Source organism: Orcinus orca, chromosome 17 (assembly GCF_937001465.1).
Source record: "Orcinus orca chromosome 17, mOrcOrc1.1, whole genome shotgun sequence".
Classification (NCBI taxonomy): Eukaryota; Metazoa; Chordata; class Mammalia; order Artiodactyla; family Delphinidae; genus Orcinus; species Orcinus orca.
The window spans coordinates 53,467,030-53,482,871 of record NC_064575.1 but is presented as its reverse complement, the minus strand read 5'-3'; the positions used below and the strand labels follow the sequence as shown (position 1 = coordinate 53,482,871).

The window sequence follows — 15,842 nt, the reverse complement described above, 5'->3', positions numbered from 1 at the left end:
TGGGGAAATTGGGGAGATCAGGGTGATAAAAGAAGGTGCTGCAAAGTCAGCTCTATGATCCTACGATTGGACCTTCTGGAAAGGCCCTTACATAACTACCTTACTTCTCCAATAAAAGGCTGTGTATTTCTTCCCCTTAACTGATTTTACACTTCCACTTTAAATGTAACTGAGGATGAAGGACGAGAAACAAAAACAAAAAACCCCTAAGGGTCCGCAAAAAAAATTAGGGCTGCCCCAGGGGAAATCAGAGCGAGAGAATGAAGGACCCCTCTTCCTTCCCACCTCCCCGGGGACACACACTTAGCCTCCCTCCCGGACTCCCCGCCCCTGCCGGCTCGCCCTCCCCCGCCCCCCTGTCTCCTCTTTCCCTAACACGTGCTCTCCGGAACACTCACTCGGGAGATATCCCACCCCCCCGGGGCGGGGGCTGGGCTCGGGAGCCGAACGGACCAATCCGCACGCGCCTTACAGCGTCGTGGCCCGAGAACGTTGAGCTGCCCAATCGAAAGGGCCTTACCGCCCGTTTCCCGGAGCCCCGCCCCCTCGCAGCCGTGCCCCCGCCCGCCCGTCTTCTCCCTCCTCCTCCTCCCGTTCGCCCCTCCCCCGCCGCTCGGGAGCGGAGCTTGCGAGACGGAGAAACTGGGGCAGAAGTGAAGATGGCGGCGGCGGTGCTGGCGGTGGCGGCGGCTTCTCGCCAGTGACGCGCGGTGCGGGCTCATCTCCCTCCCCACCTCCCTAGTCCGGACCCCGTCCGCCACCGGGACTACACCGGCCCCGCAGCCCGCAGCCCGTCCCGCTCGTCCCTCCCCACTCGGTCCCTCTCCAGACGCCCGGCTGCCGCTGGCGGCGGCGCGCCCCGGCTCCCGGCCGCCGGCCTCGCACTCCTGCGCGCTGTCGCCGGGGGAGCGGGCGGCGTGTTGATCCGCCCTCCTGCCCGCCCCGCCGGACCGCCACGCCGCGGACACACGCCCGGCGGGGAGGCGGCGGCGGCGGCCCCTGCGCATTTGCTTCTCTCCATTTGGGGACTGGAGGGCGGCGGCGGCGGCTGTGGGTTTTGGGGAGGGGAAGGGGTTGGGGGGGGAGCAGAGCGCGGGGGGGCCGTGCTCAGGAGGAGGACGAGAAGGAAGCACCATGACGTCCATCCATTTCGTGGTTCACCCGCTGCCGGGCACCGAGGACCAGCTCAATGACAGGTAATAGGGCCGGCGGGCGGGCGGGCCGGCGGGCTGGGGGAGGGGCGCCTCCCCGCCCTCCCCTCCCCCACGGGGCCGCGCCGGGGCGGGCGCCGGTGTTTACGCGCCGTCCGGCGGTGTGGGGGGAGGGTCCTCGCTGCACCCGGCTAGGCCCCTTCCGGGGCAAACTTCTGGTCCCGGGGGCCCGGGGCCGCGGGGGCGAGTGAGATGTGGACGGGAAAGCGCACTGCACCCTCCACTCCCTCGTCCCCCCCCTCCGCCTCCACGAAGGAGCCGCGTTGAACTCGGTGGAGATGGGGGGGGAATCCGGCTCCCGGTGGGGGGGAGCTGTAATTACCGCCCGGCCCAGGCTCGAGGAATCCATATTAGTCAAAGTTGAATTGAGACAGACAATGCGGATGGGGGATGGTGGAGGTAAAAAGAGAGGGAAGAGGAGAAGCCGGGCGAGGGGCCCCGGGTTAGGCTGGGCTCGCCCGGGGCCCTGGGAGCTGTGTCCGGTGTGGTGGTCGGACCTGCGGGGCCTGGAGATCCCGGGGGAGCGGGGAGGGTGGGGAGAAGCTGATTCCCGGCGGATCGCGGCTGCGGGGGAGGGAGGAAGCGCCATGATTATTGTTATTATTATTAAATTTGAGACCCTGCAGTGAGGTTTGCCATTCCGGGGAGGGGATGAATTTGGGCGCGGGTGGGGAAGTGGATTAGCTTTCCTTGGCTCTGCTACTCCCGGAATGGTGCACGCAGCTCCTGCCCCGGCCCCTGTGGTGCGAGCTTTTTTGTTTCCTTTTTTATTCTAATGATAGTGTTTTCCTGAGTTGTAATTTGACAGCTGAAAGCCGAGCGTGAAGTCAAAGGAAAACTCTTACGTTTGCAGTTCGCAGTGCTGCTTTTCTTAACACGCTGTAAAATTTCTGGGATGGGTTTTGCTATGGGCGGAGGAGGAATTATGATTTTTTTTTTTTTTTTTTTTTGCCTTTCATAAGAAGGCTGTTTTGGCCCTGGATTCCTCTTCTTCCCTCCTCCACCGTCCCCTGCCAGGTTGGGATATTGAATTGCAGGGCCGCATGTTCTCAGGGAACTGAGATAAAGCAGGAAAAGTTCCTTCACTGTTGCAAAAGAGACTCCGAGGAGGTTGAGGGAAGCCTCCATTAAAGCAAGTCTTAGAATCTAGAACTCAGCTCTAATGATGGCCTAAATGTTTACAGGGTCAGAAAGGGGGACATTTTAAGTCTCTTTCTATCCCAACACTTTCGCTGCTCTCTATTCATTATAAATAGGGAAGGCCATCTGGGCCCGAGTTTAGAAGTTAGATATAATTTTTGCTAAGTGACCAGGTGACATAAATTGCATGATGCCCTTTTTGTCATGCGCTTCCCGTCGGGAGGAAGAGGCCTAACTTGCTGCTAAGATACTGGCCTCTGTCTCGGAGTATCTAACCGCCTCAGGTGGGGCGGACAGCCTTTCAATCCGGGAAGCTGGAGGCTTGGTTTCTGGCGTTAGGTTTGGATTTGTCTAATCTTTGCTGTAACCATATAGCATTTAACATGTTTGTAAAACTTTTGGAATACTTTCTGAAAATACTAATCATTTGGAATTGTCACGTAGTTCCTTTAAATACTGAAATAAGTTTTAAGTCATTTATTTTAACATTTCGTAATGCGATCCTTATTCCGATTTTGTTTCATTACAGATCTTTTGTTAAGACTTTCACATAAGGTTTTTTGTAAATTTTAGAACCACGCTAGTAGTGTGGATAGCCGTACTGTCTGTCATTCATAGAACCGAGTTGGTAGTGCTTGTAGTGCAACTTGTCTTGTAACTTAGAAAATTGCACCGGGAGAGAAGTAGGGTATGTTTTTTATATTAGTCCTAACTTCATATACCAAGAATCCTGACTAGCTTACTCAATTTACTGTGCATGCCAAAACCTATTTTGCAGTTTTATTGGGCACTTTGAATAATTTTTGAGCATTCCTTTTGTTTCAGCTAGTCTGGAAATTGACACGTATCTTTTTTAAAGCTACCTTTTCTTTCTCCATTCCTGGTGTAAACGAGTAATCAGCTTTGTTTTTGATTTCTGTAATGTCGGTATACAATATTAAGAATAGTTGGATCATCTTCAGTTTTCATTTCATGAGAAATGAAAGAGGTGGATCTGATGAGATCATAAAATGTACATCAAGGTGGCAGATATTTGAACAGTAGGAGAGGGCTGTAGGTAAAATCTTAGGAACCTCTAGTTTTATCTAGTAGCAGTAAAAATGTCTGTTGAGACTTACGAAGGTATCATTTGAGGTAGTCATGCTTTTTTAGTTTTGAAAAGTAGTTGACTTGTGGTGGAGCTGTTCTGTGTCTCCCCTTCAGAAGAAAGTTCATGTTTGCATACCTAGTTGCAAAGTAATAGGATCAACCTATTGCTGCATTGCTTGAGGGAAATGTTTCCAAACGAGGTTGGTTTTCTGGAACCTTACAACTTACTAGAATAAGCCCAGAATATTTTTGTCTTCAGGTAAAAATCTACCAAGGTTTAAAGTAAGTTTTGGTAATAGAAAAGAGTGTGTTACAATGGGTTGATTTTCTATGTATGATAGTCACAAGTGAAATGATAAATGGTAGTTCGGGATGAAAGATCTATAAATAGGTAGACTTTAGTCTTTACCCGGAAAGCAGTAAGACTGGACAGGCAGCATGGTACTACAAATAAATTGCTCAGTCAAAGAAAACTTAGGGGTCTCAAAACACCAATATTTTCTTCTACAAATAAGTTGTCTTTTTAAAATAACCACATCCTGTTAAAAGTTACATATTTTATTTAGTGTAATAGTGTGATGGCTCAAACATTTAAAGTGTACTCAGCATTTAAAAAAAAAACCCGTTTGTATCTGATTTTTTTTCTTTGTGTTTTCATACTTGCTATTTCTGTGATAGTCTTTGTATATTGGGTTAAAATCTTTAATTATTGGCTCTGGGAGACCAAATAATGCAGTAGATGAATATAGGTGGGGATGTCTAGGGCAGAGGAGAGGAATTCAGAGAGCCTAGGATGTTGGTTGTAGCTTTCCAGAGTGATTACAAGGTCCCTGGTGCAGAGCGCTGGCCCTCAGCAAATACTCATTGTGTGCAGTTGAAACCATTCAGTGCTCAGATACTTGTGTGACATTTTGATTTTCTTTCTAGTGAATTTCTATAGTTAGTGCTATGTTCTTGCTTAAAACATTGTCTTGAGAAATAGCAAACACCATAACAAGAACAAGGTTCTAGGCATTGAGATTAAGGGGAGAGCTGGAAGTGCCAGCTCACCAAACCCTGGAAAGTGCCAAAGAAGTCATGTAGACCAGTTTTTTCACTGATGAGCTGGAAAATCAGGCCCTGAGTTTATCCAGGGTATTGACAGATGAGGTCCACATGATGGGTCTTCTGATGTTTAAAGTCCAGGGCTCTTTTCAGTGTTCCACATGGCCTGTACTCTGGAAAATCTCTGCTTTCTGAGGCATCCCAGCCTTTGAGCAGCCACCTACCTGTCTTAGAGTTTTGATTTCCCTTTCCCCTCAACTCGTCCCTCCTGGGCTCCAAATTGATTTACGCCTTTTGTCTCCGGGTGGACCCTCTTAACCCTTTCCTAGTACTAGGTTAAGAGAGGCCTTTTAAGGTGATGGTGTCCCTGTGACTAGTCCCTGTCTTGAATTACTCCTTGGGATGCAGGTGGCTACCTTGCAAACCAGTTCTCGTTTTTGGTCTGTATGTGGAATTTACTTGTGAGCTTTGCTTTTAGGCATTATAATGTGCTGTGTGATCATAAACAGTCTTGGTTGAGATTGTCATATCAAAAGGGTTTTTCTCCAAGGAGCTCCCCCTTTAGATGCTGTAAGGCTGCATAGTAAGATAGTGTAGACAGGGGTTTGAAATTTGGAATTCCTAAATCTGGGTTTGTCTCAGCCCTGCTGCTTATTAACTGTGTTGTGGTAATCGAGTCATTTAACCACTTACAACCTCACTCCCTATCTCTCCTCCTCCCCACCCCCTCATACCTCAGTTTCTTTTCTTTTTTTTTTAATATTTATTTTGACTGCACCGTGTCTTAGTTGCGGCACACGGGATCTTTAGTTGTGGCATGCGAACTCTTAGTCACGGCACGCGTGTGGGATCTAGTTCCCTGACCAGGGATCGACCCCAGGCCCCCTGCATTGGGAGTGTGGAGTCTTACCCATTGGACCACCAGGGAAGTCCCTCACACCTCACTTTCTAAATCAGGTATAGTACACACCTCAAAGTTGGTGAAGAATAGTTGAGATAGTGGGTGGGAAAACACAATGTTATAATGTAGGTTCTGTGGGAAATATTATAAAGAGATGGTTAATTTTTACTGCTTTTATGTGTTGTCTGGTTTCCAAATAGAAAAGCAGGAACTCAAAGAAATTGCCCTGGAATATCCTTAGCATTGAATGCAGAATCCAGACCGTTATTCTTAGATCAGCGATTCTCAACTAGGGGCAGTTTTTGCCCACCAGGGGATATTTGGCTGTGTTGGGAGACATTTTTTTTTTTTTTCTGGGACGTGGGCCTCTCACTGTTGCAGCCTCTCCCGTTGCGGAGCACAGGCTCCGGATGCGCAGGCTCAGCGGCCATGGCTCACGGGCCCAGCAGCTCCACGGCATGTGGGATCTTCCCGGACCGGGGCACGAACCCGCGTCCCCTGCATTGGCAGGTGGGCTCTCAACCACTGTGCCACCAGGGAAGCCCCTGGAGACATTTTTTGATTGTCCCCGTTGGGGCATTGTTACTGGTCTCTAGAGGGTAGAGAGATGAGACCAGAGATGTTGCTAAACACCCTGCAATGCACAGGACGGCCCCACAATAAAGTATGGACCTGTCCAAAATGTCAGTTGTGCTGAGGTTGCGAAAGTCTGTCGTAGATTATCTTGAATGTACATAGATGTAAAACTAAATGGAAATTCATGAGGAAAAATTCAAGCAATGTAAGTTAGTCTCAAAACGTGACTTACTTAAATGGAAATTAATTAAAATGAAATAAAATTAACAAGTCAGTTCCATGGTAGCAGTGGCCACATTTCAAGTGCTCTGTACCCACATGTAGGTAGTGGCACCGATTGGACAGCGCAGATACAGAACAGTGCCATGATCACTGCAAATTCTGTTGGGCAGCGCTGACACAGAAAGTGCTTTTTTGCACAAGGCATGGCATTTAGTGAGTGCTCCTTTTTTTTTTCTTAAGTAATTTATTTATGGCTGCGTTGGGTCTTTGTTGCTGCGCTTGGGCTTTCTCTAATTGCGGCGAGTGCGGGCTACTCTTCGTTGCCGTGCGAGGGCTTCTCATTGCGGTGGCTTCTCGTTGTGGGCTCTAAGCGCTTGAGCTTCAGTAGTTGTGGCACGTGGGCTCAGTATTTGAGGCTCGCGGACTCTAGAGTGCAGGCTCAGTAGTTGTGGCACATGGGCTTAGTTGCTCCATGGCATGTGGGATCTTCCTGGACCAGAGCTCGAACCCAGGTCCCCTGCATTGGCAGGCGGATTCTTAACCACTGCGCCACCAGTGAAGTCTGATCGCTCCTTATTTTTATTAGGAACTGTTGGGTTTTAAAGACTCAAGCGTATCCTCCTCCACTCAGTAGGAGCCAGAAAATAGGCCAGGGATTACGTGGAGCCGAATGAACAAAAGTTGTGGTGGGTAGAGGTTATAATAGTTGAAAGCTGCCTAAAGTTTAATTGTGCTGCACCAAAAAACACAAGTATTAGGGTGGAATAGAGCATCACGTCACCAAACCAGTGGGAAATCTGACTATTTGATTGTTGAGATTGTTACCTAGAGACAACAATGCTAGAGTGACTTTATTGGGAAGGTACAGGCAAGCTTCACTAAGATGATTAAGTTGTTTAAGGAAAGTAAGATTAAAGACAGGGTATGAAATAGCCAAACCAAAAATTGAAAAAACAAACAAGGGAAGATCAGTTTTATAAATCAAGAAATCAGTGACTAAATTGTAGGTTTAGGAGTAAACAGACACTTGGGAAGGAAATTACATAGTACATAGGAATATAACTAGGAATAATGGGATGAACTTTAGAAAGGTCAGGATTTTTCCCTTAACAATTAGGTTATTTAGGAAATAGTCTCTAAAGGAAAGTTTAATCACTGAAGACTGTGTCAAATTACGCTTAAGTAGATCTTGCAGGGTGTATTGAGGGGAGTGATTTTATGTTGCAGGAGGATGTACTCATGTCTTTTTGCCCCGTTTTTTATCATACATATACTCGGCCCTTGGTATCCACGGGTTTCACATCCGCAGATACTGAGTGCAGACTATTCATTGTACTGGTTATTTTATAAAGGGACTTAAGCAACCGAGGATTTTGGTATCCGCGGGGGCTCCTGGAACCCATGCCCCTCGGGGACAGAGGGACGACTGTACTTCTAGTTAAGAAAACAAACTCCAATTATAGTCTGTGTTTCTCTCATTTTGACACCTTGGCATTCTGAGCAAATGACAACAGTCTGCCCTCCTGGGTCACTATAATTATGAAATGTTGATTTGTTTTTATAATTGATTTTTAAGTTTTACTGTGAAAATTATTTTAAAGCTTTTCATTATGGAAAATTTAAAGCATTTACAAAAGTAGAGAGGATGGTATAGTGTATTAACTCTATGTACAAGAGTTATTACCCAGTTTCAACAGTTATCTACTCGTGACCAGTCTGGTTTCAAGCTTCTTCCCTATTTATTCCTTTTCCTCAGATCATTTAATTGATGTACCTTCGTTATGTATCTCAAAGATGAAAACTTAAAAAAAATTACCTTAATCTCAAAGTTCAATCTGTTTAGATTTTCCTGTTGTCACATAAATGCTTATTTTTGATGACTGACAGTTTTGAAATTTTACATAATAAAACTGAGTTTTAACGTGTTAACAAAATTTAACATTCTTAAGAGTAAGAGAAAATTTGTTTGGATAATAGCCTTAGAAGGACAGGCAGCATCACACTGGAAATCTTAATGTTCCTTACAGGTTGACTGATGCTGTCATTTCTTAATCTCCAGTGTGATAGCATTTTATCAACAAGTCGCTTGTAATAATGGTTATGTAATGATGGAAAGACAAGATTCTTGAAATTAAGTGATTTTCTGTGGGGCACATTGAGGAATAAGAATAAGTCGTGAAAAATTTGCAGCATTCTTCTAAGTTAATATAGAGGTAAGACTACTGGTAAATTGAACTTGGCTATTAGAAATTATTCTCTAGTGGGGTCATATTTTACATTATTTTCTTGATAGATCACAGTAGCGCTAATAAACCCCTTCAAAGTGAGAAATATGGTAAATTCTTAGATAACTGTGGTTTGTGACATGCTCATTTTTGTCAGGATATTGAATGAAGAGTTAAAAATTAATGTTATTTCACATGTAAATAAAAATACAGTTTGTTTTACCCAAACAGCAAAAGTAATGTTATTTGTTCAGTTTCCAGTTGTATCATTCACTTTAATAAAATGTTTTCAACTTTCTCTCTCCTTATGTATTTTGTAACTTAGCTTTATTGAAGTATAATTTACATACAGTAAAATTCACCCATTTTTAAGTGTACAGTTTGATGAGTTTTGACAGATGTATACAGTTGTGTAACTATTACCACAATCAAGATATAGAACATTTTCATGACACTCAAAAATTCCCTTGTGCTCCTTTGTGCCCAAAAGTCCCTTCCCCCCATCATGCCCCTGAAAACAGTTATTCTTCTTTCTCTCACTGTAATTTTGCCTTTTTTAGAATTTCATGCAAATGGAATCATGTGTTTGGTGTCTTCCTTAGCATGTGTAGCAGTTTTTCTTCTTTTGTGTTTGTGGTAGTAGTATTTCATTGTTTGGATATAATACAGTTTTGTAATCTGTTTTCTAGCTGATGGGAATTTGGGTTGTTTTCAAGTTTCTGGCTATTTCTTAGTTTTTATTTTTTAAAAATTCCTTGCTATAAAAAACATTCTTATAGAAGATCTGGAAAACAAAGATCAAGTTATAAAGTCTAGCAAGGTTGCCATCACTGGTAATGTTTTGGTGACTTTCTGGTCGCTTTTTTCCTATACATGGATTTTTTTTTTTAATATAGTTGTGATCATGCTGGATATAATTTTATGTATTTTGAAATTTTTCTTGACTCTAAAATGTTACGTTATTTTTCATAGGAAAAAGCTACTCAAAATTTTAAAAAGTACATTTTTCTCGATAGCAAATTTTCATGTTAATTAAAGTACTGGTATATATATAAAGAGATTATGTTTTGAAATTTCAGTAGTAATAGTGGTAGTCTAGATTGCTAGTTATAAAGATTACGACAGTGTCCAGTCTAGGAAGCACTGTGAATTCTCTTGAATGAATCAATAGAATTTTATTTCCATTCTCATCAGTTCAGGCCCCATTTTTTGTAGTACAGAAAAAACAGGGTTGAGAACCTACCATTTCAAGAAATTGGCTCTGCTCCAGCATGAATCTGCTGTTCCAAAATTCAGACCGTAAGGTGTTCTAGCTCTTTTTGTGAACTCAGATACCAGGTTTTCCTCACAGACTATTTGAAACTCCAGAGATGGGCTTTGCATGAGCGGCTCCAAGACCCTGTTAGAGGCCTGGTGGAGGTTCATCTGAGTGTTTTTTCCTGGGACAGCCTGCTCTGTGACCTGAAAAGTCAAGGAGGATGGGTTTTGTACGCTTTAAGAAAAAGCCAAATTTGAGATGTGGAAGTTAACTTGATGAAGAAAGTCAAAGAAGCAGAGACAATATAGGGTTATTTTGATGTCTAAATGATGAAAGCAGGGTTTTATATGAAAAGCTTTGAGGAGAGGGGTATGTGGGCTTGTGCAGTTCATCATCTCTTTTCTTAGGTTGTGGGAGTGACTTTGTTTCCTGTCCAAAGGGAATTTGAACTAGTCCAGTTGGTGCTGTGTGTCATCATCTGCATATGGAAACTTTAAAGGAAGCACCAGACAGGTGATTTTTCTTGTGTGCAAATCTAGTTTAAAATTCTCTTAGTATGCTTCTGTTTCTAGTGATATTTAAACTTCATCTCTGACAAGTCGGTGTTTTCCGTAAGTGATTGCATTTTTCTGCTTATCAGGTGTTCTGATCATTATAGATAAAGAATAATGAGAAGGAGGGAGTCCTTGGATGCTGTGGACAGTGTACCTTTGCTTCCTCTGGTTGTTGTTTGGGGAAGTATAGGAACTGCTTTTTCTTTGCTTCCTGCAGTTGCCAGCAGGGATGGATACAAATTGGTGCCACATGTTCCGACTGATTCTCTGTTAGGTTTCTGTCACTGCTGGGGGGATGCAGAACCAGGAACGGGTGTCTTCTCTTGGGGAGGTTGGCAACCCATGGTCTGCAGGTCAGAGATGACGTGGGGGCTGATTTTGTTGGCAGTTGCTCATCTTTCTGCCACTTCTGAGAGCCGAAAGATACCAAAAAATAAGTACAACACTTGCATCCAGAGACAGGCGGCAGTATGTGGTTAGCAGGCACCCCATACCATCCAGAATGTTTCTGGTTTCAAAAAACTCTGTTGAATGGCGGGGACTTTAGGCCAGTTGGTCTTTTGCTTTCCTTCTCCAGGGCGCTTGACTGCTCAGAAGTCTCTTTGGAAATGTAAAAAGCTTCTTCAGTTGGCATGAAGATTCAGTCTTTGGTGAATTCTAGGACATTCTTGAGGGGTTTTTGTTTTTGAGCATGATATGTTTAAAACCTTTTTTTTTGAAATGGAAAGTCTTTCTGGCAATAGTGTTGAAGTTTTAAAAGAGTAACATAACCTAACCAAATTGTAGTAAAAACATTTATTGTGGTAGCCTTTTCGGATTAAGAGGTTCTTGGATTTAAAATAGTGCTTCTCACAGTGTCTAAACAGACCACCGTCATCAGGAACAAAAAAGCGTGAGGACCCCTGTATAAAAGGCTCTCACCCACATTTCTTTGTTTTAAAATTAAGTGATGACAGCAAATAGGGCCAAGCTTGCCAGTTCCTCACTGCCCCCAGCCATCTTTTTCCCCTCAGGCTATAGGTTCTGAGGCTGTCTGTTTGAGAATGGGGTATTTTCCTGCCCTTTGAGGCTAGAGTAATTTATTTTTGTTTGCTTTTCTGTTTTTACAAATGAAATTTTAAAAATTCGAATTAATTTACATAAATATTAGGTCTGTCCCAGAACTATAAGACACTGAGAGGATAGCTTTTTAAAAACAGATGTCAGTGCTCATAGGCTTACAGTCTTAGCTGGGGGAGTGATGCCGATCCACAGACCAGTAGCAAACTATGAAAGACTGGTGAAAGAGGTAGTCGAGTTTGACCTGTGTAAATATTTGCCATGTGTTGCCTGCACAGAGTTTGAGCACAGTGTTAGGTTAGTTTCCTTTGTTCAGTAAACGTTTGTGTGCTTCTCAGACATTGTGCTAGGCCTGGGGTGGCTGCACCAACCCTTCCTGGAACTTGGGTTGAGAAGTAGTTGGAACTTTTTCTAGCTCATTGGGAAAGTTTGGGGAAGAGTGAGGTGACAGACTTAGTGGGCCCAGGGAGTGGTATCCGGTAGGTGGGCCATGTTTATTTATTTTTCAAACTTTTTACTTTGAAATAATTGCAGACTCACAAGTAGTTGCAAAAATGATGCAGAGAGGTCCCGTGTACTCATAACCCAGCTTTCCCCAGTGGTAATACCTTGATTGTGCCAAGTATTTTTCACATCCTTGTCAAAATACTAGAGATGGGAAGGTAGATTTTCTCTATATGCGCTTTTGAAAATTGTTTTTTTTTCTGGTAAGATAACATAGATTAGAAGACACAAATTTAAAGAAAACTTGGTATTCTTAGATGATTTTGAATTGATGGGATATATAGTAGGCAGTCTGTCTTTGATATGATGGTAATGGGATATAAATTGGAGGAAATTTGGTTGGGGATTTTTTTTTCTGTGTGTGTCTGATACTAATTGGCCATGTGACCATGAATAAATGATATAAATAAATGATATGACTCTCACTTGTAAAGTGAAAGAATTGGACCAGATCGTTTAGGATTTTTCTGCTCCAATTTCTGTGCTCTTAGAATTGTGGTAGGGAAGAGGGTTTTTGTATCGTAGAATGGCTCAGAGGGAGAAAGGACTGTGAGTCTACGGTTGCCCATGGTTTCTTTTACTTAAATTTTGTTTAAGTAAAAGAATCAATGGAAGAAATAAAGAGGTAAAGTGGGAAATAAATTTTACTCTTTTACTCAATGAGTAGTTTGCTAACTAAGTTATATACATTGGGATGCAAAGATGATGGTTTCTGCCCTCACGGAGCTTTCAGTTTAATGGGGAGACACATGAAAATAAAGAATTAAGTGCTAATAGAGACTGTAAGTCACAGGGAAGAAGGACCTGATGATTCAACCTGGTGCTTGCAAAGAGCTTTGAAGACAAGGTTTCAGGGTGTGGGGACTGGTGCATCCTCTTACTTCCATTCTCTTGAGTCTAATGAATTTTCATTTATAGGCATTGAAGATGCTGGTAGCAGCTAGAGGTTCATCATAGATGTCTGTATCTGATATTGATAATCAGAGTTTTAATAATAGTCCAGAACTCTTGCATTGTTTAAGAACAGTTTACATATAGACAGTGGCGGGGTTTTTTCTGTTCCTTTGCTTTTTGTTTGCAAAAGATCTGTCTGGGGGTAAAAACACAAGAGGATAATGGCCTGTTGGGGTGTGAAAACAAGTTGCTTCGTCCTAATGCTTTGACTTAGTTTTGGAAGAGACGATATTGGGAATTGGCAAGGAGGAGGGGATACTTGAAGAGCTTATGTGGGTAGTCTGTGCTCCTTTCTATTCATGCCCGCACAGGCTGGGATTGACCCTATGGCTGCCTTGAATGCTACCAGGAGAGTAGTGTTGGAGCACAGAGACACTTAAAAATGAGACCAAGTGTTCTCTGACTCTTTCATTGTTACTGTCGTTGTTTAAAATGAAAATTTCATGTAGTGCACTGCCGATAAATATTTTAAGATTATTTATGGTTCTAGACATTCATGTGATAGGTCTGTTTTAATGGATATAGAATTTCATATTGGATTTAAGACCCCAAGGTGAGATGAAATACTCAAAAATGTGTTTTCTGAATTTAGATGTATCTGCTTAATCCTTTAAATTTTATAATACATTTTAATCTGTCTTCAGGTTTGTTTTGTGATATTGACATTCATTATCCAGTATTACAGTTCTTACAGAGTTTAAGAGTGTTACTGCGTACCTGAAAGAATTTGTGTACCATAGGCAGGCCCTGATGGAGAAGGAGTTCTGAGAACTGGAAAAATACTAGATTTGGAGTCAGGAGACTTGGTCCTTCTACTAATCAGTCATGTAACCTTGGGCAAGTCATTTCCTTGCAGTGAGTCTTAGTTTTAGTTTACTCATTTGTAAGATGAGGGGGTATATGTGACGTCTGAAAGTTCATCTCAGCTCTGAATCTGTGTGACTGTAGGCCTATAGATACTGTTTTATGAGTTGTATTTAATATATGTTAGTCAGCTTTGCCATTCTAAGGTTTGATTTTTATTCCTGCCTCAGACCTGCTCTTCTATTCTTTTGTACTCATTCTAATGGGTATCTAGAAGCAGTGGACATTCTAAACTCTGAATACCTTGTTTGTTTAACTGGAGGGGAGCTCTTCAAAACCAGCCCAACTCTTCCGTGTTTTGTTTTTGTTAATTTTTTAACTGGTAGGGCTCATGTATTTGATTTGGCACAAATGAATTTAGTATAATTATGTTATCTTTTCATTATGCTTTCCATATAAATTTAATGGGGGAAGGTTCCGGGTAGCAAAAGCTTATTTGAAATAATGTGTGATAAAGCAAAAGCACATTGACAGCTTATCACCTCACCTCCTGGGCTTGGGAGTGTTTGCTCATCTTTGGTTGGTAGTGGGTTGGGACTCTTCTCTTTTGGGAGGCTGTTTCGGCAGTCCTCCTACTGTCGAGTGCTCAGGATACCCATTATCGTGCTATATGGTAGACTGTAATAATTGATGTTACCTTTCGACTTGACTAGACCGGAAGTCTACTTGACTTTCCTGAGTAGAAAGTCATTTTTGAGATGTTCAAAATTTTACATCAAGGAGGATTTTAGGATTTTCATGTTTTACAGCTTAGGAAATTGAGGGCTGGAGTGCCCAGATGATTAGTGAAGTGGCAAAGACTAGACTCTGCATTATTTCAGCTTTATTGTTTTTCCTTTTCTTCTTGGAATGGGCATGGGAAGTAACTTGTTTTTCTGATACACACACACCTGTTAGTATATATATATCTACACACACACACCTGTTAGTGTATATATATATATATATATATATATATATATCTATCTACACACACACACACCTGTTAGTGTGTGTGTGTGTGTGTGTATATACACACACATGCAATTAAATATGAATATGGGGGCTTCCCTGGCTATCCAGTGGTTAAGACTCTGCACTTCCACTGCAGGGGGCACGGGTTCTATCCCTGGTTGGGGAACAGATCTTGAATGCCGCAAGTCGTGGCCAAATAAAAAAACAATCTATCATATAGAGCTATTTGTATGGAAAATTTTGATCAATTTTTTTTAAGAAATGTATCCTGTTTGCAAAGGCACAGTAAAGTTTTTTTATCCTGTTTGCAAAGGCACAGTAAAGTCTATAATCTTATAGACTATAGGCAATAAAGCTAACAATAAACCTTATTTGACACAAACCATATTCCCATTCTCTGTTCATTTGATCTTGAGAAAAGTCTAGTATGTCCAGTAGTTTCAAGGATATCATTTTAACTTAAAAGGTTCTGATATATTTAATTTATAAATCTCAGACTGATATAATAGAGTTTTGGAAAACTATAAGAAGTGCCTTGTTAATGTGTATATTCCTATGTAAAACACATTGCTTCTCCTGTGTATATTTTTTAAAATTAAAGAAACGCACATTTGAAAAAAAAATAGTAATATGTACACACAGTGTGTATGCCATTAAATAGTATCTCATCCTTTAGTTAAGCACATTTTGTGGGGCTTCTGCTGCATGTTGGTTCTAGTCTTCGGTGTATGATGGTAGAGCTTAGTCTGTGGGAAAGACAGACCATTACAGAGCAGTGTGATAATGAGCATAGGGAAAGAGGAAGTAAAGGATTCTTCACCAGAGGCACATACCCCAGTCTTGCAAAGAAGGAACAGCTTATTGGAAGAAGTAATGTTTAAAAGGAGGACCAGGATTCTGAAATGTTTAAAAGGAGGACCAGGCTGAGGAGCTGGTGGGGAAGATGTGTGATGTAGGGCAGGGCCTGGAGGACTAGAAGAGCTTTCTAGGCAGAAGGAACAGCATGTGAGAAGACCCTAAGGTGAGAGAATGCTCAGAGTAACTACATAGGGTCTCAAATCAGTTGAATAGTTCTCTTGTAAAAAAGAATACCCTCTTAACTATCTTCAGTAATGAGCTTGGTATTATCATGATAAAATAAATCTGTTGTGTTATGTCATATATTGGCTGTGACTAGTTAATTTAATGGATTAGACTTAGAGTAACTGAACCAGTGCAATAAAGGGTATGCATTCCATCCTAGTTTAGGCCAGTTGCTTGATCTCATGGCTACAAATAGCATCTTTA

General features: G+C 42.5%; 1 protein-coding gene across 6 annotated transcripts in view; it reads left to right on the top strand.

The window, feature by feature from the left end:
* The first annotated feature begins 590 nt into the window (after nucleotides 1–590).
* The window catches only part of UBR5 (ubiquitin protein ligase E3 component n-recognin 5), a 142,420-nt gene continuing 127,168 nt past the window's right edge, over nucleotides 591–15,842 (top strand). For 4 of the 6 annotated variants that reach the window (XM_004275329.4, XM_033438166.2, XM_033438167.2 and 1 more), the window contains exon 1: nucleotides 1,085–1,196. In XM_004275329.4, coding sequence (XP_004275377.1) covers nucleotides 1,135–1,196 — 62 coding nt within the window. In that variant the 5' untranslated portion in view covers nucleotides 1,085–1,134. Of the gene's footprint in view, nucleotides 1,197–15,842 lie in introns of all 6 variants that reach the window. The other 2 variants (XM_033438168.2, XM_004275328.3) reach the window with 2 other exon arrangements.